Source organism: Pantherophis guttatus, chromosome 4 (genome assembly GCF_059756535.1).
Source record: "Pantherophis guttatus breed Tessera chromosome 4, ASM5975653v1, whole genome shotgun sequence".
NCBI classification, from domain to species: Eukaryota; Metazoa; Chordata; class Lepidosauria; order Squamata; family Colubridae; genus Pantherophis; species Pantherophis guttatus.
In genome coordinates, this window is record NC_142066.1 from 59247227 (window position 1) to 59273198 (window position 25972).

Genomic DNA, 25972 nt, shown 5'->3' on the forward strand with positions numbered 1-25972 from the left:
TTGTTTCTCATTATCTTTATTAAATTTCTATAGAAGCACGTTATAGAAGTAACTCAGAGAATACAGTGTACAGTTTTACTTCTTTTTTTTCTATTTGAACAATAGTGCCAGGTTGCATTGGTATATTCTTTGGGACTATGGCAAATTATCAGAACATGTAAAACTTTTATGAACATTTTTCTGTGTAATGCACTGGGCCAGTGGATTTAATTATTTTAGTATCCAGCCATACAAACATGGAATCTTAGTAGCAATAAATATCAAATAGCTCTCCTGCTTTATTGTAGGACAATGCAATGAATGCACACATGACATTTGCTATAACGCGCATCAAATTTGTAAGTATATATTCACTTTGGATATTATTTATAGTACAAATGCATAATCCTTTACCTATCCTAGCTTTTCCCAGAGAATCCAGGCCACTGCAAATTAGCAAGACTTTGGATATTAGAATCTACTAATGTTTCTTCTTCCTATGATACTCAAGATTCTCCTGGTAGGGAGAATGGTGATCAAATTCAGTTTAAAGTTTCTAATCTAGATATCTGCTTTGTCACCAGTATAATAAATTTAAGAATAAAATGATATCATGATATTTATGGGGACATGGTCACTGGCACAACGCTCTTAACAACAGAAGATATATTTATTTCTATAAGATGGAGGTCCAAACCTGGGATAGTGAAACACCTTCTACTCCTCTTCTTAACAATGAACATTAGCAACAGTGTATTTGGTTCTGATAACTTTATAAATAATGTAACAATCATGTCTAGTAAACTGTACAGCAACAAGACACTGATCTTGAAATCAAACCTTAAATTACAGTATAACTAAAAAAACCCTGAAGAACAAGTATTAGCTGGAAAAACTTTCCATTCTAGAGCTCTGCGGTATTGATTTCTCTCAGCTACCAAAGAACTCTTGGTTATGAAAACAACTGAAAAAAATTCATAAGTGTAGGAAACCTTATTCACCTGCTATTTTTCTAAATCAGAAATAATTGGAAATCTGTTATGCTTATGTAAATATTATGCAATTTATATATAAGCACATTTAGGTAGAATTTAGGTGGAATTTAGAAGCTGAGAAAAAATGTTCCAACAGGAGGAAAAAAAACTCTCTGAAAATGTCAGACTTCTGACTTGGAAAAATAATAAGAGAAATACAAGTATATCCACTATTCAATTTTTAAACTTTTTTCCTGAAATCCTCTCTTAATTATTTACATGCTAATGAAAAAAATTCCTTCACATTCTTTATGGTGACAATAATCAATCAGAATGATAACAGCAGGACAAATATTAGAATTATATGGTGACTGGTCTACTTTATAAAGCAAAGTCATCATAGAATTAAGTACAAAAAAATCTGCATTGAATGACTGCTGGTGTAGTATCTTGGTCAGATATGATGACCAAGATTACAGTAAAAGCCCTATAACAGATATTACATCTGGAGCTTTTCCAATCTGTACATCTGCAATAAATGTTGGCAAAAATTTCTGGAGCATCAGACTCATATAAAACACAAGAATTCTCCTTTGTATGTACAGCACAAAATGGAACATTTGCCTGTTTAAGTTTTCCAGATCACACACATATAATAATTTGTGTCCTCAGAAGAATATCTGTTTGGCATCCCCAGGACTCTGCTCCATAGGACAATAAGGACATTTTAATCTAAGAATAAAGAAAATATTAAAGTTAGCTGCAAAATGGCATGTAAATAGCCACATTTGAAGATAACACATTTAAATAACTAATACTTGACATTTCTTATCTCACTTCAATATTTGGTTTGTGATTCAACAATATTGAAACAAATAGTCATAGAACAGCTAGAGACCAAGATTTACAATATAAAATCAAGGTTAAAACTGAGAAAGAAGAAAACAATCAAATACAACTTCTCCCATGTCTATTTAAGATATTTTAAGTAGATCTCTTAAGTAGATGGAAAACCTTATACCCAAACCAATAATTAGTTAGGATGAAGAATTTAGGATTGCTGTAAAAATGACAAAATGAGGCTTTGAGAAGTATACAGAGACATCTTCTGGCCAAAAAGCAGCACTAAAATCTTGATTAGAATCAACTGTCAGGATCATGTGACACCTATTGGTACAACAGCTTCACTAAATACATTTCCTGGACCATTTCAAATATAAGCTATCATCTTTATAGCACATTCTAAAACACTTTGAAACTTTGGGCTCCTGATTTTTTTGGAGGGAAGAGTTATTCTCCCTTTAAATCAGTTTCATGATACTAATAGGCTGTACTATTGTAAGTAATGAAAGACTAAGTCACTCTCAAGTCCTTTGTGAAAACAATTATGCCCTAGAAATCATCAAAGTAATTTTAAAAATGATTTTGCTTTCATTTCCTGCTGCAGTGATGAGAATGCTGTTTAACCCATTATGTGAAAGAAGATTTTTATATTGGGTTGCCTTAAGAGCTTATAAAACATAATGTGCCCTGTTATAGTATATATCTATCCTAAACCATTCCAGACTTATTAGTCAATATAAATCAGGTGTGTCCCAGCATGTGTCCCACATGCCCACCCCGTTTAATGAAGGGGAAAAAATGATACGCTACGTGACATCACGAGTTTGACACCTATGATATACATAATACTAGACTCAATGGGCAAATGGTCTGATTTCTTAAAGGGAAATATACTTTTTCAAAAATCTCAACTTAAAAAAAAAGAACACTCCAGCTACTTTTTCTGCATTACAATATAAAGATGTGACTAAAAAAAGAAACAGGAGTCCAAAAGAGAAGAGTCTCCATTTCTCTCTTCATTTACCACAATTGCTATTCTATCCTTGTCATTATATTGCCAAGCCAACTATTTAGTAAAGAGTATCTATATGGCTGAATCCCTCCAAGAAAAATGGATTTTATTTACTGCTTCTTTGCACTCTGTGAATGTGCTGCAAGCAATTCCACTTCTGGTTAGAAGCCAATATTTGCTCTGTGTCAAATGTTCTCCCTACATTTAAGGACAGAAATCATAATTCACTTGGATACTTTGTACTCTATTTCATGTCACTTGGAACATCATTTCCAACTAGGAATCTTTCAGATGTTGAAAAGTTAGCTGTACAGTATCAGAGCTGTACAGTATCAGATGCTATAATTAATATGAAGGAGAAGACTAGTTTGGGGAAGATTGATTTAAAACATCAGATTTTTACAGAACACTAGACAAGTTCCTATAAAATCAAATAGCAACTCAATCTTCTGACATGCTGCTATAATAGATGGTTTCAAAAAATTATTTTTGTCTTCTTGCCAATATTCGTTATAATTCACACTCATTTCCAAATATATGTTAAATTAAAAACTAATTCAATTTTCTCTGTGAATTGAATTTTGACTTACTTGCTGCCATTAAACATTTTATTCAGAGCATCTCTTGATATAATATGACCACAAACTAGCTTCATGGGTGGGTTGTTATCTGTTGTTTGTTGACGAAGGATGGGGCAAGCAAATATTGAATGATACCAGCACTTTTTGCCAAGGTCCACTTCAATCTGTACAAAACAAAGATGCAGTCACTAACAGTTTCAGATCAGTGATTTATATCATATCCCACCAGGCATATTGATTGGAAATAATCATAACTGATTGGAATGGATCATAATTGACTGGAATGTCTCAACTGCTTTTCATTTCCCACAGGTGTTTCAGGCAATTCATAGGAAAGTTAAAAGGTGTCATGATGATTGACATGGATAGCATCCCTTGTTTTCTCCTTGCCACAAAATGTCATTTTCCAAGTAATGTAGAGTAAGGATACATGTATAGCTGCTTGAAAAAAGGCAATGACTGTATTAGTTGTCTCTTCATGAGATTAATATAAGGAAAGACACTTTAACTTTCTATCACCTCACTATTATAACCCAATACCTCAATGGCTGTAAAAAGCGACTACCATGCCATATCTTAATTCAGCAATGTAAGCAACTGCACATATCTACTTGGTTTACCCAGATTCCTCTTTTCGACTTTCCTCTATTACTTAAAATCACCAAAAATTTGAACTATTGCTTACAATTTAAGATGAGCCAATGCCACCAGCAGCCTGGTGTACTTTGGTGTGTACATATGCACTTTTGAGTCAGACTTGATTCCTGATGACTAGATGAGAAAGTGCAAACCTATTTTATTGGCAAAATTTTTGGGACATGGTTTGCCATTTCCTTCTTCTCAGGGTTGAGAGAAAGTGATCAGTTCAAAGTCACCTAACTGGTTTCATATCTAATGTAGGAGTAGAATTCATAGACTCCTTGTTCCAGCCTGGTGTCTTTAACTATACACTAAACTGGCATTCACATGACTTATTAATAGTGCTAAATAATAAAACAAAATCTAGACAAAACACTAACAAAACAAATACTTTCATTTATTTTAATATCCTTAAAATAAATATCAAACATAATTTCTGGGCTATAAAAATTTTAATTCTTAATCACTGAACTTCTTTAAGTAATTTACAAATAAATCTAAAATAACTAATTAAGATGCCTTTTGAACAAGGTGTTCCAGCAATATGGGTCTTCCTATTAAATGACTAACATCTGCGATCTTTTCCCATGTGTGTTTTCTTATAAAGATAATTGTACTGTAGAAAGTTAACACCCAAACCCTTCTAGAAGAATGAAATACTTTGAGAAATATTTAAAAAGACAGAATATTATATTTCTCCCCTAAAAGAGAAATGAAAATCTTAAGGGAGACAAACTCAGCCCCAGCTTCCTGCTCTCAGCAGATATTTGGTGCTCATTAAGAAGGACTGGGCCAACCTATCTACAAGACAAAAGACCTTCAGCCTCAGGATGATGGGATTAACCCTCACTCATGATCCAAACCAGGACAAAGCCATTAAGACACAATAGGAATTACCCACAGAACACAAGCCTCTTCATTACATTATCACCCTCCAAGTTTCAACCAAACTTAACTCAGACAACCTCAGCTATGATCCCTGCATAGCCCCATGGGACTCTGATAGCAACCAATAGAATACATGCTCTTGCCACAGGAACAGGAAGCTCAAGTTCAAAGTCCAGAGAGGGTGTAAATAACTCTCACTCTCCACTCCATGTGGTCAACTGCACCAGGACCATGTGCTTGATGGTTCTGCTTCATTAAACTATCTTTCAAATCAGCTTCCATGTTTCCAGTGTCTTTCTCCCCACTTGGAACTGAACCAGATGGACATTTCTTCCAACAGTACCAATACTTATCAACTATCAACTTATCACTATCATCAAACAACTACAGATGTGGCTTGCCTGTAAATTAAATTGATCACCTTACATAATAAAAATAAAATAAAACATTCATTATTTTAAAGTATATTTTGCTAAAATATCCCGATTTAGATGCATTCTTAAGAGAAATAAAATTCAAGTTACAATGTGATTTGTGCAAAACTCTAATCCAAATATTTACATCATGGAAATAACTCCTACTCCAGGTAAAAACTTCTTTATTGGGATACAAAAAATTACTCACTGGTAATTCATCTTTCTGATTCCAAACACCAGTGCACTGTCTTTGTTCTATCACAGCTTTTATATTAATTAGAGCTGGCAATGCTACACAACCTGCTGAAAAGCTGAAGAAAGCAAAATATTAAAGTTTAATATTGTGAAGCTTCCTTTGCAATAGTACATTTACTAAAGCATGTATTTACTCAAAAGAATGATTCCCATCTCCCCGCCAAACCCCGTCCCCCCATTATTAGCCATGAATTGGGTGTTATTTACATTTGCTGAGAAAGATGCTGACAACAATGAATGGAAGAATAAATTATGCAGACATTAGTGTTAAGGAGTTTGAATGAGTTTGAGAATAAGCTGAGGATCAGCAGTTGCTTGAAAGGGGTGGTTTGCAAGATGAATGTAATTATTTTATAACATGCATTTGTATTTTATTTTTCTTTCTTTTCTGTACAGGTACTTCTTTCCTTTACCTCAGTTCCATTCAGTTTGCCTCCCCTCCTTTTCCTTCTTCTCCTATTAGGGCAACTATTCTTTCCTCTTATCCAAACTTTTGTTTTTTATTTCTATAAAAGGAGGGAAGGGAATCTGTGCTTATGTATTTGTGAGTACAATGTGAAAAAACAGTCTGTGTGAGAAGCGATTGTTGGTATAAAATGGTTGTGTCTCGATGCTGTTGTATCTTTATATATAGGCAAGTAATTTTAATTCTATTATTGTTGTTTTATTATCATCACTATTTGGCCGCTTCAGGAGTGTGACTACTGATAAGTATTAAAACAAATATATGATGCGCATGCATTTATTGCTTGGGGGAAGATAATCTTCAAGCTTATTTTCATGTGGATTTGGCAAGTCTGACTTAATAACAATAGAATAGAATCATTTAGCAGTACATCATTGTCTGTACAGGTAGTCCTCAACTTATGACCACAACTGAGCCCAAAATTTATGTTGTTAAGTGAAAAATTTCTTAAGTGAGTTTTGCCCCATTTTACAACTTTTCTTCCACATTTGTTAAGTAAACAATGGCAGTTGTTAAATTATTACATGGTTGTTAAGTGAAGCTGGTTTCCCCATTGACTTTGATTGTCAGAAGGTCACAAAAGGATCATGTGACCCCGGGACACTGCGACCATAAAAAATGTGAGCCAGTTGTCAAGCATCCAAATGTAAATCACAGGACCGTGGGGATGCTACAACAGTCATAAGTACGAAAAGTGGTCATAACTCACTTTTTTCAGTGCCATTATAACTTTGAACAGTCACTAAACAAACTGTTGTAAGTTGAGGACTACCTGTACTTTTTTTTTTCAATGTACTTTTTCTTTTTTGGTGAGAATAATCCTATATCCGCAATAACCTTCTTTTTGAGTAAGTATAATATATTCTAGATTATATTAAGAATGTTATCAGTATTGCCAAATAATGTAAGAACCTTACTATAACAAAGGTTATTTTTCAGATACTCATTTAAAGCAGAATGAAAATAATATCATGCATTCATCATGCTATATCGTTTGTGTATAAAGTTACCATTGTAGAACAACAATACCCAAATGTAGTGCAAAATCAAATTTACTTTAAAAGCAGAATGCATTTTATGGAAATAGCTTTAGAAAATGTACAAATAGCTGGTCTAAATACTATACAACTTCATTTTCATGATTGGCCAAAATTAAGTCAAAACTGAAAATAAAATAGCAAAGTATAACTTAGAACAGTGGTCCCCAACCCCCGGTCCGCGGACCGGTGCCGGGCCGTGGAGTACCTGGCACCGGGCCGTGCAGCGGCCGGGGGACATGAACGCTGCAGCGCAAAGGCTCCTGGGCCGTGCGCAAAAGCTCCTGGGCCGTGCGCAATGGGCCGTGCGCAATGGGCCGTGCGCAAAAGCTCCTGGGCTGTGCCCCCACCCTTGCGCGCGCTCAGCGGGCCGCGGCAATAAAAAGGTTGGGGACCACTGACTTAGAATACAGCCTAATACATAGTCACAACTTTCTCACATTACGAAACTTGCTTAAGGCACATCATACCACAGTTCTCTAGGACAGGACAGAAGGGTATCAAAACAACACTTGATGGCAACAGTACCCAACTCTTCGACTCTTTCAGTTTCACAAAATGCAGCCTGTTTATGAAACCTCACAAATCCAAGCAAAAGGTAGTTTTTTCCAGGCAGTTTCTGGAACAAACAGCTTGCAACTATTTCAAACCATAAACAGCTCTCTAAAGCAGCAGGCAGAAAAGCAACCACTTGATTAAAATTGATTAAAAAAATATACATACATCAACTGATTTCACAATTTTTGATCAACCTGGCAATTTACCTGTTAGAAAGCCACATATTCCATATTGTTAAAAATGGTGGGAATAATTAGAATCAAATAAACCTTGAAGGATTGTTATATTCAGCATCCACATAGCATGAGATATTTTTTTCAGATTCTGTCAAAAATACAATTGCCTACCAGCTTTAATTCTAATATGGAATTATTTGTACTTGAAAATGAGGCTAACCCTACCTTTTATTCAGTTTAGAAAGGTTTCAAACGATTTTTTTTTAAGTTAGGACTTTTAAGATTTTTATACTGTTTATGCTAATTTGTAGTAGAGGGTTGGATTTTATTTTTGGTAATATATTTGGAATTGGATGTCATAGAATTTTGTTAAAAAGAGAAATAAGTAGATAATTCAACCTGAAAATGCATGTAACATGAAAAGCCATACCTAACGCTAAGAGGTGATTCAATTGAGAGTCCCAATAATGCACAAGCATCTCTTGTAAAAATGTCACAGATGTCTGCCCATTGATTTGCATCTAGTAAATGGACATATGGAGAATTTTCAATTCCTTGCCTCAGGTATACAAGACTTCCCATCAAAATTTGAATATCTGCAAAAGGTTAAAAAATGTAATTTAATTGTTTTATAACTGACAATTTTATTGTCTTTATTCTAAAAAATTTAATATATATTGAACACGTAAAAATGGAAAATTCATTAGCAAATTCATTGATAATGAATTTTTGGGTGTGTATTCTTTTTAATTTGCACTCAAAGTTCTTAAGTTATTTTTTAAATCTCCCCCACATGGCACTTTAGAAAGAAAAAACAGAAGTGTGCTTTTATGTAGGTTAGTTATATTTATAACCAGCTGAATACCTGTGCTCCCTCAGGCTGTCCCCCTAAATCCCCTCCTCTCCCTCAGGCTGCCCCACAAAAGCCTCTCCTCTCCCTCAGGCTGGCTCCACAGAAGCCTCTCTTATCCTACCCCCTTCTCTCCCTCAGGCTGGCCCCATAGATGCTCTCCTATCCCTTTCTCTCCCTCAGGCTGGTCCCACTCTCTCCTCTCCCCTCCTCTCCTTCAGACTGGCCCCATAGAGCCTCTCTTCTACCCTTTTCTCCCTCAGGCTTTCTAGCCCAGGGGTCACCAACTTTTGGAGCTCAGGGACCACTAAATTCATAATTTTAAATCCCGCGGACTACTAATATGATCTGCCTAATGACCGGGTGAGCATGGCTAGGTGGTCATGTGACTGGATGGGCATGGCCAGCTCGATGTCACTCACGTTAAGGGGCACCTCACCAGCCCCTACTCACCCCTCCCTTGCCAACACTCCTCACATCCCCGTCCAGGCTCCTTAAGGCCCCAAAAGTTGTTGGAGCTAAGCAGCCACTACCAGAAAGAGTTGGCAAAACAGCTGGCTCAGTTCAAATTGGATCTGACAGAGAAGAAGGCTCAGCAGAAACACCTCACTGAGGACTATGAGCACAGGCTTTTCAAGCAGAGGGAAAACCGGTGGGAGTGCAAGGCCAGGTACCGGCACCTGGAGGCTCAGCGGGCTGAAATGGTCAGCCAGTTCCAAGCCATGATGCAGTCCCACTGGAACAAGGCCCTCCAGCTCTTCACCACCAGTGGCATTTCTCTCCAGCCTTCGCGCAAAGCCCCATACCAGGAGACTGAAGCAGACCCCAAGTCAGAATTTCTGCCCTCCTCTGGCCTGCACAAAAAGACACCGAAGGTGGAGACTCTGCAGCAACACACACATTCATTGCACGTATCCGGCCCAGGAGCCATAGTTTAAGGACCCCCGATTTAGTGCAATATAAAAAAATGCAAATAATTTTTCTATGGACCACCAAAATTTTCTCACGGACCACCAGTTGGTGACCGCGGTTCTAGCCCTTTCTCCATGAGGCTTGCCCCACAGAAGCCTGTCCTATGCGATCCCATTCTCTCCAGAGTTATTTTCAAGTTGTAAGGGGGAGTAGAATGTCTAACTAATTAGCCTCAGAACGTGTTATAATAATATAGGAAATACTAATGTTCTGATGGTCATTTCAAAAAATCCTTTCTTTGTGAGCACCTAGAAGCTAAGAGGAACATACGTGGCAAATTCTTTCCCTCAGGCTTGCCCCACAGATCCTCTCCTATCCCCTTCTCTCTCTCAGGCTGGGCCCACAGATCCTTTCCTATCCCCTTCTCTCTCTCAGGCTGGCCCCATAGATCCTCTCCTATCCCCTTTTCTCCCTCAGGCTGGCCCCATAGATCCTCTCCTATCCCCTTCTCTCCTTCAGGCTTGACCCCATAGATCTCCTATCCCCTTCTCTCTCTCAGGCTGGCCCCATAGATCTCTCCCCTTCTCTCCCTCAGGCTGGCCCCATAGATCCTCTCCTATCCCCTTCTCTCCCTCAGGCTTTCTAGCCCCCTCTCTCCATGAGGCTTGCCCCACAGAAGCATGTCCTATGCTATCCCATTCTCTCCAGAGTTATATTCAAATTGGGAGGGGGAATAGAATGTCTACCTAATTAGCATCAGAGCGTGTTCATAATAATATAGGAAATACTAATGCTCTGATGGTCATTTCGAAAAATCCCTTCTTAGTGAGCACCTAGAAGCCAAAAGGAACATACGTGGTGAATTTCAAGTTTGTAAGCTTTATGGTTCTGGAGATTTTGTGATTAATGCATGAGTGGTTTTCGCTTTTATATATATAGATTACAATCATGATTTGTACCTTTAGAACTCTCTAGGTAGCCCAAATAAAATGTTATTGGACTCTGTTTTCTCTTATACCTATAGCAGACATTGGGCAGATAATTAGAACATTTCAAGAAGCTCTATTATTTTTTTTAACACTAATTTTTCAGTTCTGATGCACAATCTGAAAGTGAACAAGTGCAACAAAATTTCTCAAAGACAGGGTTTGGGCTGTTCAACAATGCTGGGAACAGAAATTTTTAGTCACATAAAAAACCATCACTTTAAAAACAAGCAGTTCTATTTAGTGATATATATGAATAGTTGTTTATTTCTTAAATGAATCTAAGTGATACACAAGTGTGGTTTTGCATTTGTTTCATCAAGAGCAGCTCCTCTTTTTTGCTGGAAAGCAAAATATTTTCAAGAATGGGCAGGAATAAAAAAATAGTATTATAATTTGGCAGTGAGAAAAAATTTATTCCAAAAAGAAAATGAATAGGCCAGTAAAACCACTGTTTGAACCTTTGGTTAGCTAAATCAGCTCTCAGATTCAGAAACCAAAAAAGGTATCCTTGGTAGAAAGCATTCTAAAAAAAAGTTTTCATAATTAGATGTGTTCTATCTCTAAAGTTTTATACAAAAGCATTAATATTTGTCAATAAATTAATAAATAAAAAAACTGTAAACTGGCAGCAAAACTATTTAGGGTAATATAATATTTTAAGAGAATTCAATACATGCAGCTTGAAATAATGTTTGGTATCTAGCATATAGTATTTCATATTGCTTACCTTTCTGATGATTGAGAGCAAATGGTTGAAAGTTTTTTGCATACTGCAATGCTTCTCTCTGATTTGCAGTTCCACCCATTAATAAACTAATAAAATATAATCTATGTAGCTTAAATTCTAAGGAACTATTCTGTGTCATAAGCATTTCTCTGTTCGAAACAGCCCACCTAAGAAATAATGGGATAATTAATTTTAAGAAAAGAAAACAGGAAAATTAGTAATTACGATAATGGTTTATCTATTTGACATTTGCCTGAGGTCACTAAAAACTAAAATAATATATTTACTATGTTTTTTATATCACTAGTATACCTCCAGCAAGCAGTAAGTAATACTGCTTTCTACAAATATAGGTATCTTGGATTTAGACTATAAAATGAAATTTCAAAATTAATGTCCAATATTTTGCAATGCAGCTTGCAATTCAAAAAGCATTTCATAGAAACTGTAATTAACAGTTCCCGGTAGCTGCCATCCAGTTACAGCCAGGTCAGAGTTCCAGAGAAATGTCTTTGTTTTGTAAAAAAAAACTACTTACTTACAGTCCTCTGCCAAATATGAATGGTCTCTAGGAAACTAGATAGAGATATTTTATTAACAGCAAGAAGCTGACATTTTCCCCACTGGGTCATACTGTGCCAAGCTGACCTCCACATGAGCGAAGGAGTTTACAAATATTTTCTGAACAAATAGCTGTTTTATCTGCAAGGCTGTTAAAAGTCCTTTTTTCACTGTCATTTATTAATACTACGCAATAACAAACAATTAGTATCTTGGTTTAGATAATGTATAATAAGTAAACATTAAGCTTCTACAGCAGACTTCCAAAAAACCCTCTGTTATTTGGAGCAATGCTTAAATGCAGGGAGTCCTGCAGGACTGGTTCCAATTACAGATTTGGAATGGTAATCATTATCAATTTCAATGACCTTCATTCTGTTGTCCTAATCTCATTACAACCTTGCTCATCAATTCCAAAACTGTAATTAAAATAAGGATCACTTGTGGTTTGATACATCTCAGCTTAAATGAAAGTTGCTGAAGTTCTACTGTATATCTTCTAACTGGAGTCCTGAGGATATCAAAACAAAAGTTTATTTTCCACGCATATTGAAACCCTCTCTCTGCGAACGTATTAAAAACAAGTATGGAGATCAGGGAATTGCTTCATCTTGTTCCTATGGAAGAATTGTACTAGCAATTCGGAAGCAGAATAACTAGTGCAACTCTTTCTCCAAGGCTGAGAGGAACATGAATTTCTCTGCCCTTGACAATTATTTATTTCTAAGCCACATTTGCACGATTCTTGCCATTCCAAAGCAGAAGAGTTGATGTAGTGTAGTAGAACTTAAGAAATCATTAAAGTTAGTAAGGAACCTTGTAAAAAAATACTGTAGGAATACAACCTACAAGGCTCCAAATGTATTTCTAATAATATCAAATAAAGAGAGAAGAAGCTGGATAATGCTCATCTTTTCCTAAATATTTGCTCAAGTGTGATTTTTTTTACTCTCTCAGGCACATGAAATATAGGGTAGATGCTAAATAATTAATATATCATAAGTAATGTCAGAAAATACTGTTATTTGTGAAATAATGGCATTTACAGGTAGTCCTCAACAGTTCATTTAGTGACTGTTCAAAGTTATAATGGAACTGAAAAAAGTGACATGGCCATTTTTCACAGTTTCCTCCTTTCTGCATTGCCATGATCATGTGATCAAAATTCAGATGCTTGGCCAGTGGTTCATATTTATGACCGTTGATGTGTCCCAAGATAATATGATCCCCCTTTTGTGATCTTCTGACAAGCAAAGTCAATGAGGAAGTCAGGTTCACTTAACAACCATGTTACTAATTTATCAACTGCAATAATTCACTTAACAACTGAGGCACTAAACGTCATAAAATGGGGAAAAATTTACTTAATAAATGTCTCATTTAACAACAGAAATTTTGGGCTCAATTGTGGTCGTAAGTCGAGGACTACCTGTACTGCTACAGCAGAGAGAAATTTGAAAAACAGAAAGAGACAAAAACACTTCTATTTTCTTTCTGTATATATCTGCTAATTGTATCCCACCATACAAAAAGTAATTTGGAATAGCATAATTCATAATTTAGGGAATAATATGAAAAGTAATAATTTGCAGTACAGAGTAGTCTAATATCAGGCTTCCATGCGGACCAACTTTTTTAGAAATTTAAGAATAGATGTAACAGACTCGATAACTTTTTAGAGACCTTCATTTATACAGGTGGTCTTTGACTAATGATGGTAATTGAGACCAGAATTTTCATTGCTAAGCAATATATCATGTTGCTGCTTTGTCAGTAACCTGGCCATCCTGACAGTCCCCCTTGCTGTTGTTAAGCAAAGATTGTCAGTCATTAAGCATGGACCTCCTCATAATTTCCCCCTGGCTTCCAATAAACAAAGTCAATGGGCAAATACTGAAACCATATATGGCACTCGGAATACTAAAAGAGCACAACCTTGAAGGGCATGCGATCATTTTATCTTTAGTTACTCAGTTCTCAGTTGCAGGCCTCAGCTTAATATTGCATGAGTGTACTGTACTATTTGACTGATACTGATTACTTACTCAGAAAATGCCATATTCTATGGAAGAAAGATAGTTCCTGCTATTTATTAGAATTATCCAAGCTGTGTCTTTCAGTTGAGGCAGGATATATGAGATTTTGCACACATTTATTTAGTTCTAAACCCCAATATACACACATTTATTAAAGGAAAAGATTTCAGTATCTCTTAGATTTTATCTAAAGAGTTTCCAAACAGCTGAATAACTCACTCCAATGCAGGTCTCAAAACTCTAACTTTAAGTGCTTCCAATATTCGGTTCAGCTCCACAAATGGTTGCTTTTGACTTTGGTCTATAGAAAGTCCAGACTCCTGGAAAAAAAAAGTTATAGTCCATATCTATTAGTTATCAGAGTATTTTTCACATTAATATCATCTATGGTTATTAAATAAATAATTTATTTTTTGCCTCCACATTCTGGCTGCAATTACCTGACAAAGCTCCTCAGCTACGTCTAACATTCCTTGCCGGAAAAAGTGTTCAACCATAACTTCATTCAGAATCCTCTGGCTATCAGCCTGCCAACATCCATCTATTCCAACACTGCTAATGTCAGAGTCAAAATTCTGTGAATTAAAAAATGATAATTAAGTCTAGAAGAAAATGTTTTTTCTGATTTTATTCAGATGCCAATATCAGCACTTTCGAACTATTTCATCCATTACTAAACTACTATATCTTCTATATTCAAACCATATTTTAAAACTGCAGAGACTCCAAACTCATTTTCCCTGTCCACATAAATATAGGAGTTGAAGAACTCCTACATTCACACTTAATTTATGTAAGGCATTGTGGAAGAGGTCGAACTGCAGCAGGAGATACTAGTTTTCATCACGGGACACAATTGAACTTGCTTCCAAATATTTTCTCCTATATAAAAATGCTTTTTGAATCTTTGTATTTTTTTTTTACTTAATCTTGTAAGAAAATATTAGTGCTATTTATCTCACAGCATGTGATCTGATTATAGAAGGAATTCCTACCACTCCTTTGACTTAGTCAAATCACAAATGAGATTATATTATTCAATTGGTGTGCCCCCAGCATATTATGGATCTAATAGTTTCTGAGATGAGTTGAAGAGTTTTCCAAAACTTTAGTAGGCAAACTCATCAAGATAAATCCTTGTTTGCCATAGGCAATGCAAGATAAGCTGGGCTCTTGATGAAATTACTCCCAAATAGCCCTTGATAACAGCTGCTGTTATCAAGGACATCTATCCTTGATTTATTCAGGAAATCCAGAAGATAAAGTAGCAGAAGAAACATCTAAAGTAACAATGGCAATAAGAGGCAAAACCCTGTTAGCTATTGCTTACTGTATTAGTAAGCATAGTTGCACCTTATTTAGGGTTGCAAATTCCATTGTGAGGGTGAACCAATATGGAGAGCACCAGCCCTGGATCCATGTTCAAATCTCACACTGAGACAAATAATCATTTACCATGATGAGCATGAATAATAGTAGTGCATACTCTCCCCTCTCCAATTTTTCAGTTGGAATTTGTTAAAATTTGTTACATTCTGACACTATTAAATAAAACAGAAACAAAACTAAATCATTTGAAGATTTGGAATGGGGGCAGAGGTTATGTGAGCGGTGGCTGACATGATATTTTTAATATTCTTAGTTTCAATCAAACCCTAAAATATAAGAATTAAATTATTGGAAGGGAAATGGATATCCACGCAACATTATAAAAAAGTGCCTAACCATTCAATCCATTACACCACAACCAAAACAAGTTGTTGAAAAGATAACACTGCCATACATCAAAAACATTTCAGAAACAATCACAGTTACAACTACATGGCATCAACCTTACAAACAAACCAACTAAAGCAATTTAAAACATCTTAAGTAAACCAAAAGACCAAATAGCACCAAAAGAAAAAAAAAAACAGGAATCATTTATAGCAGGGGTGTCAAACTCACAGCATCACATTGTTGTCATGTAATATATTGTGACTTTTTTCCTTTCGCTAAACCGAACATGGGTGTGGCCAGCATGTGATGCATCCAGGCCGCAGGTTTGACACCCCTGATTTATAGCATACAGTGTAAGGACTGTAATAGCCACCATATAGAACAAACAAGTGGAAGACTAGCATTCACGAACATCAACTAGCAATCAGAAAATATGATGAAAATTCCTTAATTGCACAATACATGGACAGACTTCCACTATAGTTTAATTTGGGAAACTGAGCATCTGAGACCAACCTAAGTTCAAAAACGTTGGCGAATTCCTAGAAGCCTGGCATTCAGACCAATCTGCCATCAACAGGCATATAGAGATAAACATTTACATACCATTCAAAAGGGACAATCAAAAAGCTAAAAGTCCTCCTTGCCAGTAGTCAACACTCAGCTAAGCAGAAATTAACCCCAAGCTTAATACTAGACCAAAAAGCAAGCAATGAAGGAACTACCAAATAAAGACAGTACTAATAAACAAAGTCTAACCCAGGAACCACCAAGAACATTCCCACCAGCACTAACATACAAGCCACTTTGATATAAACACAGAGCAAACCCCACTCACACTAGCAGTGATGATATCACTTAGTTGGGTAATGAAACATCTGCAAGGAAACAATCAAGCTCAGAGACCTTCAAGGGCCTCATAGTTCAACTTGAGCTACAAATATTCTATGTTCTCCTTCATTGCTTCTTTTATGGAGACATCTGAACCAGATTCATAATACCTTTGATTAGTACATATCCTGATAGCCCAGTTTTGGCCTATGCCCTGATGTTGCTCATAGACAAAATACCCCTGGTTACAGCACAGAAGATCTGTTGAACCCTGATGGGTCAATATCTTGAAATGCATTTTTGTAACTATAATTCATTTGAACTTTAAATATTACTTTGTGGATATTAATAACATGATACTTTTATTTGTTGTAATTTTACACATTATCATATTTAATATAATTTTAGTATTCATATTATAATTTTATATAGATTATATTCTGGATCTCACTTATAGATGTTAGGCTGTTTTAATATATATACTTTAATTCTGTCTTATATTTTATTTTATTATCTGTACTGGTTTAGGACTGCAATAAATTAAAATTGAATTGAAATTGATGCTTAAAATTAATACTAATACCTTATCAATTGCTTTCCCAACACGAGAAACACTACTGTGGATATCCTTATGATCCGAAGCCAATTTTTGAACTGTGTCCTTTATTCGTTTACAACATTGGGTCATAACAAGTGATATTGTACCTGATAGATCTTCATCTGGATCTAAATAGAAGAGAGGAAAAATAAAAATTAATTGCATTATGAGAACCATCTCAAAAGCCCATGCCTTAATTTCAAAGACCTATTCAATAGAACAATGGATTACAGAATATGAATACGAAGACATTTTATTGCTATAGAAGTATTGTAGTTAGCTTTTGAAGCTTACAGATAAAATTACTTATTACAGAGAAAAATCAGGTCAAACCTATAAACTGAGATTAAATGTACTGTATCTAATACCGGTATATATTAAGTATATTAGCCATTAGTACTACAAATTATTTACAAACTATCTTAGTCTTAAGAAACAACAAGCTTGTTTAAACAGACTTCAGTTTTCCTGAATTCACTTCAAATCATAATCAGAATTATCAACTAGAATAGGGTGATGTGAATCAATCCTGCAAACAACTATTCATCTTAGTTCTATTAGAACAGCAGTTAGAGGAACAAAAACCATGCTATTTTAGTTTTCTCTATGTGTTCCTATAATCAATGCAGAGATATTTTTTCTAAGAGTTAACCACTTGCAATTTTGGTTTAGTTTATTAGTTAGTTCAATAACCCCAAATACATAAGGCATCTGTCTATTTTGCCAGAAAGTATTCAACATTGTAGGCCAATGCGTCATATCCACAAATACACAAGTTGAGTTTTTGTTTTCTCCATACTGTCTCTTTAAATGGACTAGTGGCCTAAGAAAAAAGCCTTCTTAAAGCTGTTCCAAATTTATCCTAATCAATAGATTTATGGAGTAGACCTAGTAATTAACAATTAGGTGTTCCTGGACTCAATCCTGCTAGTGAGAAATATGAAGTAACCCTCTGATAGTATAAAGGCCACACATAATCACACACACTTGAAGGAGTAACAAACTCTACTATTTATTAACCAACAATGTTAAGAATGAATAAATGCTGACCCCACTACCATCTTCCTCAATATCAAAATGGCCTTTCAGGAAAATTTGTGTAGGGATGTTAAATTTGTCAGAAGATATATGAATCATATCCTGCCCAATTAATTTTACATCATCAGTCATATGTATTTTGAATTTTTTTTTCCTGCTTTTTGGGGGTAGGGAGAAACGGAAGATACAATTGTATTCTTTTAGTACTAAATGTTTCTAACACATTTCAGACAGTTCTAACTACTGGAAAAGTAAAGGAACAACATTGGGAAGGGCAAACTGCAGTGGACTTGAAAGAGGGATCTTATACGAAATTAAACCCAACTATAAGGAAATATAACTAAAGCAAAAGAGGGTTTATTTTTATATACAGAATGTTCTGAGAATGAACCTGATCAAACCAAATGAAAAAGAAATGGACAGAATCGTTACATGAAAGCACAGCAGGTCACATGACTAAAAGCAAATTTAAAGGAAGAAATAGATGACACATTCATAAAGCTTGAGAAGATGAGGAAATACAATAATACATACTAGACGACTGGGACAAAACAATTAAAAGCAGCCAGAATAGGACTTTGGGATAGGGATTTGCCATCTTGCCTAATGAACCCTGATCCTATTTCTTTAACAGCAGTTCCCGATAAAGAAAAATTATGAAACATTGGGGATAAGGGTTTCTCTTTCGTCCACAAGCTTTTTCAAAGAGTACTTCTAATAAGGTATAACTCCCCCATCCAAAAAAGATATCTTACGAACACTTTATATATAATATAGACACATTTGTTTTTTTTTAAAAAAGCTGGGATTAGTTACAATTCCCTGCTGAGCAGAGGCTCAATGGCAATTCTAGCAGGTAACGCTGATGTGGGGTTTGTGAAACAGCCGACTTTTTAAGGCAAGCTTCACCGGCTGAATTTCTACCCGCACAACTCTCGGGAGGAAGAGCACTTCGGTTCTGAAGGGAAAAGGGAGCGAGCAGAAACATACTTTCGCTCTGGAGGATCTCGCGGCGAAGCCCTGCCACGTACTGGATCAGCTCCTCTAAACTCCGCTCGCACAGCTGCCCGTAGCCGGAGAACTTCTGAAGCACCTTCTCTAGCTCGCGCTCCACCGTCACGCATTGGTCCATTGTCTTTCCCTCCGGCGCCGGCTTGTCCTCCCGCCGACCAAGCAAGACAGCGCGGCTCGGTCAGGGGACGCTCGACGGAGGACCTCCGCGAAAGAGAACGAAGGAGCAAAGCGGAGCAGGTTGGGGAGTTGTTGTTTTTGCAGGCAGCGCGGAAGACAGCTGAGGTCCACCAGCTAAATACTGGAGATGCGTCACAGGCAGCGCTGTAAACAGCCTGGAGGTCCTTCAAGGGGAACCTGGGAGTTTAGGACTAAAAATAGAAAATGATCCGAACAACTCTTCAGCACCCTTGAAGAGGCTGTAAGATGACCGTTGCGGGACTTTTAGATATCCATGGTGTCCCCCTCACCCCTAAGACATCTTGCTCATGAGATACTTGGGAAATCTTACAAGAAACGCTGCCGGTCTGCGTAAATAATAGCTACCAACAAAGTCAAAGCAGTCCTAGTACCCATAAAATGACAGGGTTTTTTTTTCCCTCCACCGGAAGTGTTATTTGGATTTAATTAACTTTTTAAACATTTAATTTAAAATTTCAAATTAAGTGAACTTTTTGTGTCTATCTAGGACGCCGGCTCTATTTTTCACGCAGCTGTTCCGCATTCAAGACAGGCAACAGCTTAGACAGCTAAGACTGATCTCGCTCAAGCAGGATTTGAGAGCGACCGAAGGTCTCTCCGAGACTCCTGAAGAAGCGGCTGTTCCTACAGGGTCTCGTGGTTTTGACGGGCTGTTTGTGAGGGGTTTCTCCCTCAATGGGGCTCTTTAGCGGGTGTTGGATCCGTTTAGGAGATCCCTCTAACAAAACGGAAGCGATTTTTTTTAGGTCTTTCTCCCCTCGTTTAAACTTCCGTCGCGAACTGATTACTACCTCCAGGCCACACGGCGGGACTGTGTGTGTTTTTCTCCTGAGCTGGGTATATGAAACTTTCAATAGTGGATTCGTCGAGCGGAGCTATTGTTGGGAGTCCCCTTTTTTAAAAATAAAATAAAATCTAATCGATTCATAGCGTGGATTCAAGAAATCATGTTCTTCTCATCCTCGTTGTTGCACTTTTCTTAACTGTATTTAGTTACATTATCTTTGCTTTCCCGCCAAACATCAGTGCTTGTAATGGCTGTTATTTAATTCACTTTTGTAAAAAAAAATTATTTGATCATGCTTTAGTGTAGGCCATATGCTGCAGTTTTACAAAATGAGAAAATACAAGAGTCCTCCGTAGGGACTCTCAAACCAGATAAATGTGCATTAAAATATTTTTTTGTTTTTAACCATGTCTTTAACTCCCAGCTGGTCAGATTTACATGCTGAGTTGTAAACCACCATTTACAAACCCTAATGGCTGAGTTCGTAGTAGTCAATTTGCAGTGTGCCTTACTGCAATATGTGACCTTGGCCAGTAGTATAATTTATTAAATTTGTATGTTGCTCAACTACCAGGTGGCTCACAACAATCAAATTAGTATAAAATTGATAGAAGATGACAAGCACAACAGAGCAGAGAAAGTATGGGTCACACACCAATATGGTCTTGGGTGAAGAGCCAGGTTTTCATTGTCCTTCTGAAGAATAGCAGAGTGGGAACCATCCAGGTCTTAGAAGGCAGGTGCTATTACCGAAAAGGGACTCCCCAGATGAGTAATGGCTAACCTTTTCTGGAATGAGTGCCCAACATGCACCTAAACCCCCAAAATGCAATGCACACGTGGCTCTGCGCATGTGCCCTGCCCCCACACATGCTCGTGCGGTCCCCTGCACACGCCCCACACATGCATGTCGGGCCCCTGCACATGTCCCCCCATGCATGTGTGCGTGGGCCCCCCGCACATGCCCCTCCCCCTGCGCACGTGCGGCAGAGACCCAACAACCAGCTGGCTGGCAGGAGGCGTGCGCACATGCATGGCAGAACTGAACTGGAGTGATGGTTCCCATGCCCACAGAGGGTGCACTATGTGCCACCTGCGGCACGCGTGCTGTAAGTTTGCCATCATGGCCCAAGATATACAATATTATTTAATAAAATGAACTGGGAACACAACATTGCTGCAAAGTTGAAGTGATTGTGCATGTATTATGCAATGATTCATTGTTCAATCAATCAGAATAGAGCTGAAGAGACCATAGAGATCTTCTAAAACCTCCAGTGATGAAGCACCCACAATTTCTGAAGGCAAACCGATATATTTGTATCCTACCTTTTTTATATAAAGCTTTATGTCTTACTAGGTTGCTATTAGTTTAGGACTACATTTCTAAAACTTGTTTTTCTAAGGTCTTGTTTACTTCAGCATAAGGTAGTCCTTATTGCAACTTTATAGTATGATCTTATCCAAATATCTACTGAGCAGTCTATATTTAATTAACCGTGTAGGTTTTAAACAAGACCTCACATATCACTGAGTTTGTGGGAAGCTAGCAGAGAAAATTTCGAATCAGTTACATGACCACAGATGTTTCAATAATTGGAAACCTCGGCTAGTTGTCCAAATTGCAATCACAGGGGTGTTGCAATAGTCAGAACTCTGAGAACCAGTTGTAAATATTATTCATTTAGTACCATCACCAGTTCAGTTGCCTATCACCTGGCTTTCCTTTGGAGTAATAGGTGACAATACCTAACAGATTTTACATATCTTGAAGCTGCGCTGGAGCAATGTCCCAGTTGGACTAGTTTAAACATAGCACTAACCAATGGATTAAGGTCTTTCCCTGTTTACAATTGGTCAGAGCATAATTCTTCCCTGACAGTATGTGGTGTTTTCTTTTGTTTTTTGCTATGTCTGCAGGGTTGTCTTCATCTTGTATTCACTCCACATGTACGAAACCTATACATTGTTGTTAATATGTTAAAATTACAATTTTCTGTATTTGATGGCATAGAAACATGGTGGGTTTTATGTGATTGTGGATTATTGTGAAGCAGTCATTGAAAAGTGTATGCAATGTGTATCTGGTTACTGGCTTAGAAAGTTGTGGATTCAATTATGGCTTATTTAATAAATCAATGATTAATCCTATGTTTAAAATAGTTCAATGAGGTTGTGATATAGAATTTGAACACTGGATACTTTGGGGTATTCTGTTTTTAGACACTGTTATACTATAATCTTATGTTATACAGCATGACTGACTTACAAGAATATTTCTAGATTTCCGGGGAGGGGAGAAAGAGATCGGTATAATACGCAGTTCTATAGTTTCTTCTTAGGAAACATGATTTTAATGTTAATTAACATTAACCCCCGAAATTGTCTTGCAAATTTTCGTTTGAGAATGAACTAGAGCTCGGAATGTAAACGCATTTAGTAGGGTACCACTTTCGACTACACCAACTTTCGAATAGGGACTGCAGAACCGAAAGAGAGGGCTGACTGCTCCACCGGCCCTTTTTGCTCCCGCTGTTTTTCTCTACCAATAGAAAAAGTGGGTGTTAAAAGAGATAATTGCTTGTCTTCTAGCAATCGCCGCGGACAGATTAAAAGGCAACTGGCCAGCTTCCTGACCTGCGCTAAACGCACCGCGATAAGGCATTTCAACTTGACCGACCGGCAGATTTCCTAGGTAAACAAACCTCTGGGGAGCAACGCCCAGGTTAGTCACGGGGGTGAGCGCCGTAATTGGTCGCCCAGGAAGGAAAAACTGCTTGGCTGGCTTAGCTCTCCTTCTTCCTTTCCGGCTTTCTGGATCCACATCCCTCCCATTTCCCCCTCCCTTTGCGGCCGTCCGCGGCTGTAGACGTCACTTGTTATGTCTCCTCCGGCTCGGGCTCTGCTCCGCCGCGGGGAGGCGACGACGACGACGGGGCACGCGGAAGCCCAGCCAAGTCACCGCCAGCGGTCCCCGCAGAAGTAGGACCGCCGTCTGCCCGTGAAGGGGGTAACAAGCGAGGCGCCTCGCCCTGCCCAGTCTGGCTGCCCTTTTCCTCGGCTCTGCTGCTCCCTACCCACACCGAGGAGTGACCCTCCCCCCCCCCATCCCACTTTCGGGTCTTCTCTTCCCTTTCGAGCGTGCCCCCCCCTTTCCCCAATAACCCAGTTGACGCAAAATCACCCCCTTCGCTGCCGCCGTCCAGAATTCCCTCCCCCTTTGAAGCGGTCATCCTTTTTCATCCCTGAAAAGCTCCAGCCCTTCTCCTACGGGTGCCGCTCCTCAAGCACCTTTTCACGGTAAAGTTCTATTGCACCACCACCCGTTTGTATTTCTGCCTTATCATCAGCTGGTCCGAAAGGAGAGGTGACTCCCTGGCTGCCTTAAGCCAGTGCCAGTGTTTTCCTCCCAGGTGCCTCCAGACAAGGTCTTCTTTTCACTGTCTATCCAACCGGTTTATATTCTGTTCCAAAGGGGGAGAAAAAGGGAAAGACCCTGACATTAGGGACAAGACCCAAAGCGTTCAGAATGCCTGGCTCCCTTTGCTTCCTCCATCAGGACATTTCCTCTTTCTCTCTCTCTTGTAGGACTGAGGGACTCTCTTCTGAGAGTCGAAAATCCACCCGCAAGAAAGATGTGGCTGAAACTGTTTTTCTTGCTTCTTTATTTTTTGGTCTTGTTTATTCTGGCCAGATTTTTTGAAGCCGTTGTGTGGTATGAAACTGGCTTCTTTGCCACCCAGTTGGTCGACCCAGTGGCACTGAGTTTTAAAAAGCTGAAGACCATTTTGGAATGCAGGGGACTTGGATACTCAGGGCTTCTGGAAAAAAAAGATGTCAGAGAGCTGGTTGAGAAATCAGGTAAGGAGAGTATCTTCATGAAGGTTTATCTTTCCATATTGCCGTCTCTTCGCCCCCTCCCAAATATTTTTTCCTTCATTAAATATATTTGCAGACATTTTATGCTGTGACAAGTACCTTAGGAAGAATAGAAGACGTTCAATAAAATTAGTAATAACCTCAGGCTTGAAATGCATTGTCACTCAATAGAAATTATTTAAGTGTATCTCTGAGTGCAAGGGAGAAGCAGGATGGGAAAATACATACTGCCAGAAGTATAAAGGATAGAAATGCTTTCTGAATGTAGGTGAAAATACTCAATAAATACTGCTATGATCCCTTGCAAATAAATGCTCAAGTTCTCATTGCAAACAAACTATTCAAATTTAAGTTAACTGATACTCAGAAAATGTGTTTAAATATATTACTAAGTTCTTCAATTAATTAAATTAATTAATTAGGCTTTTCTCAAAAAAACAGATTATTGTAATGTACAGGTAGTTCTTGACTTATAACAGCTCATTTAGTGAACATTCAAAGTTACAGCGGCACTGAAAAAAGTAACTTAGGACTGTTTTTCAGTTATGTCCTTTGCGGCACCCCCATGGCCATGTGATTAAAATTCAGTTGCTTGGCAACTGGTTCATATTTATGATGGTTGCAGTGTCCCAGGGTCATCTGATCCCATTTTGCAATCTTCTGACAAGCAAACCAGATTCACTTAACAACCAGGTTACTAGTTTATCAATTACAGTGATTCTCTTAACGAGAAAGGTTGTAAAATGGGGCAAACTCACTTAACAAATGTTTGACTTAACAACAAAAATTTTGGGCTCAGTTGTCATAAATTGAGGACTATCTATAATTAATAAAATACAAATCTTTTTAAAAATGTACATTAGTTTGCTTGAATACTTTTGAGCAGTGAGAAATGTGTTGAAGATGTATAGGTAGTCCTTAACTTACAACAGTTCTTTTAGTGACTGTTCGAAGTTACAATGGCATTGAAAAAAGTGACTTATGACCACTGCAACATCGCCATGGTCACATGATCAAAATTCAGACACTTAGCAACTGACTCATATTTATGACAGTTGCCGTGTCCCAGGGTTATGTGATCACTTTTTGCAACCTTCTGCCGAGCAAAGTCATTGGGAAGCCAGATTCACTTAACAAGCATGTGACTAACATAATAACTACAATGATTCATTTAACAACTGTGGCAAAAAAGGTCATAAATGGGACAAAATTCACTTAATAGCTATCTGACTTAGCAACAGAAATTTTGGACTCAATTGTGGTCATTAAGTTGAAGACTGCCAGTAAACACTTCAAAGCAAATACCTTTTCCTTCTAAGCATACTTTCAAGCTTCACTTTTGTTATTCAGCTGTAAATATGATAGCATAAATTAGTTAATATTTGGTGGGTAACTAACCTTATGCACCATTTCAACAGACCAGGAAATCTTATGAGATGTTTTCACAGAAGTTACATATTTATCTCTTTGAGTTGCATAGATTACTATTTTGACTGCCTGGTATTTAGTGCTTCATTCAACAATATTAGAAGCTTCCTCCTTATAATAAAGCTCTTCATGTCCCACCAACAGCAACACAAAGTGGTTAATAACTGTTGTTAAAGGTAATTGCATTGATTTTATACCCAGTCTTCTCTGGAGGCAGCCAAATTTATCTTTAGTTCTAGATCTAAAGCAGTGTTTTTGCTCTTCTCCTTACAAGTCTTGCTATATAAATGGTGTGCAACACTTCATTCATGATGTTGGAGATGATACAGTTGCATCTTCCCAATTCACATATTGACCACTTAGGCTATAGCAGGTACATCATTTCCCTCTGGTCGTTTCATGTCCCTTTTGATTTGAGCTGCTGGAGAGACACACAAAAAGTCAAAATTATCTGTGAATAAACTTGTGCAAAAAAGGTTCTACAAAAGCAGATTAAGCTTTGACGGATGGCCACTTAGCCATCTGCCATTAAGCCATTTCCTCCCCAGTTTCATTCCTTGTTAAAGAACTTGATTAGTGCA

At 37.6% G+C, this 25972-nt stretch overlaps 2 protein-coding genes across 7 annotated transcripts in view; one reads left to right on the forward strand and one right to left on the reverse strand.

Moving 5' to 3' along the window:
* Nucleotides 1-22578, reverse strand: RMND5A (required for meiotic nuclear division 5 homolog A). The gene is made up of 9 exons (XM_034416131.3): nt 19076-22578; nt 17033-17175; nt 14340-14474; nt 14119-14219; nt 11303-11469; nt 8255-8420; nt 5541-5643; nt 3399-3553; nt 1-1685 (listed from the first exon to the last, which is right to left on the reverse strand). Exons 1-9 carry the CDS (start codon nt 19215-19217, stop codon nt 1622-1624), a joined length of 1176 nt encoding a protein of 391 aa, XP_034272022.1. The 5' UTR covers nt 19218-22578; the 3' UTR covers nt 1-1621.
* The window catches only part of LOC117664805 (charged multivesicular body protein 3), a 32773-nt gene continuing 29369 nt past the window's right edge, over nt 22569-25972 (forward strand). Inside the window, exons 1-2 of one of the 6 annotated variants that reach the window (XM_034416135.3) lie at nt 22569-22779; nt 23673-23945. In XM_034416135.3, coding sequence (XP_034272026.1) covers nt 23720-23945 — 226 coding nt within the window. In that variant the 5' untranslated portion in view covers nt 22569-22779; nt 23673-23719. Of the gene's footprint in view, nt 23385-23672; nt 23946-25972 lie in introns of all 6 variants that reach the window. The other 5 variants (XM_034416133.3, XM_034416134.3, XM_034416132.3 and 2 more) reach the window with 5 other exon arrangements.

Bases quoted from the DNA above. Each gene is read 5' to 3' on its own strand.
- RMND5A (XM_034416131.3), bottom strand. From the start codon at position 19,217: ATGGACCAATGCGTGACGGTGGAGCGCGAGCTAGAGAAGGTGCTTCAG. The intron at 11,470-14,118 runs GTGAGTTATTCA...ATTATTTCTTAG, and splicing joins GTTTTGAGACCTGCATTGGA to GTGGGCTGTTTCGAACAGAG. The intron at 5,644-8,254 runs GTATGGCTTTTC...TGCTTTCTTCAG, and splicing joins GAATCACCTCTTAGCGTTAG to CTTTTCAGCAGGTTGTGTAG.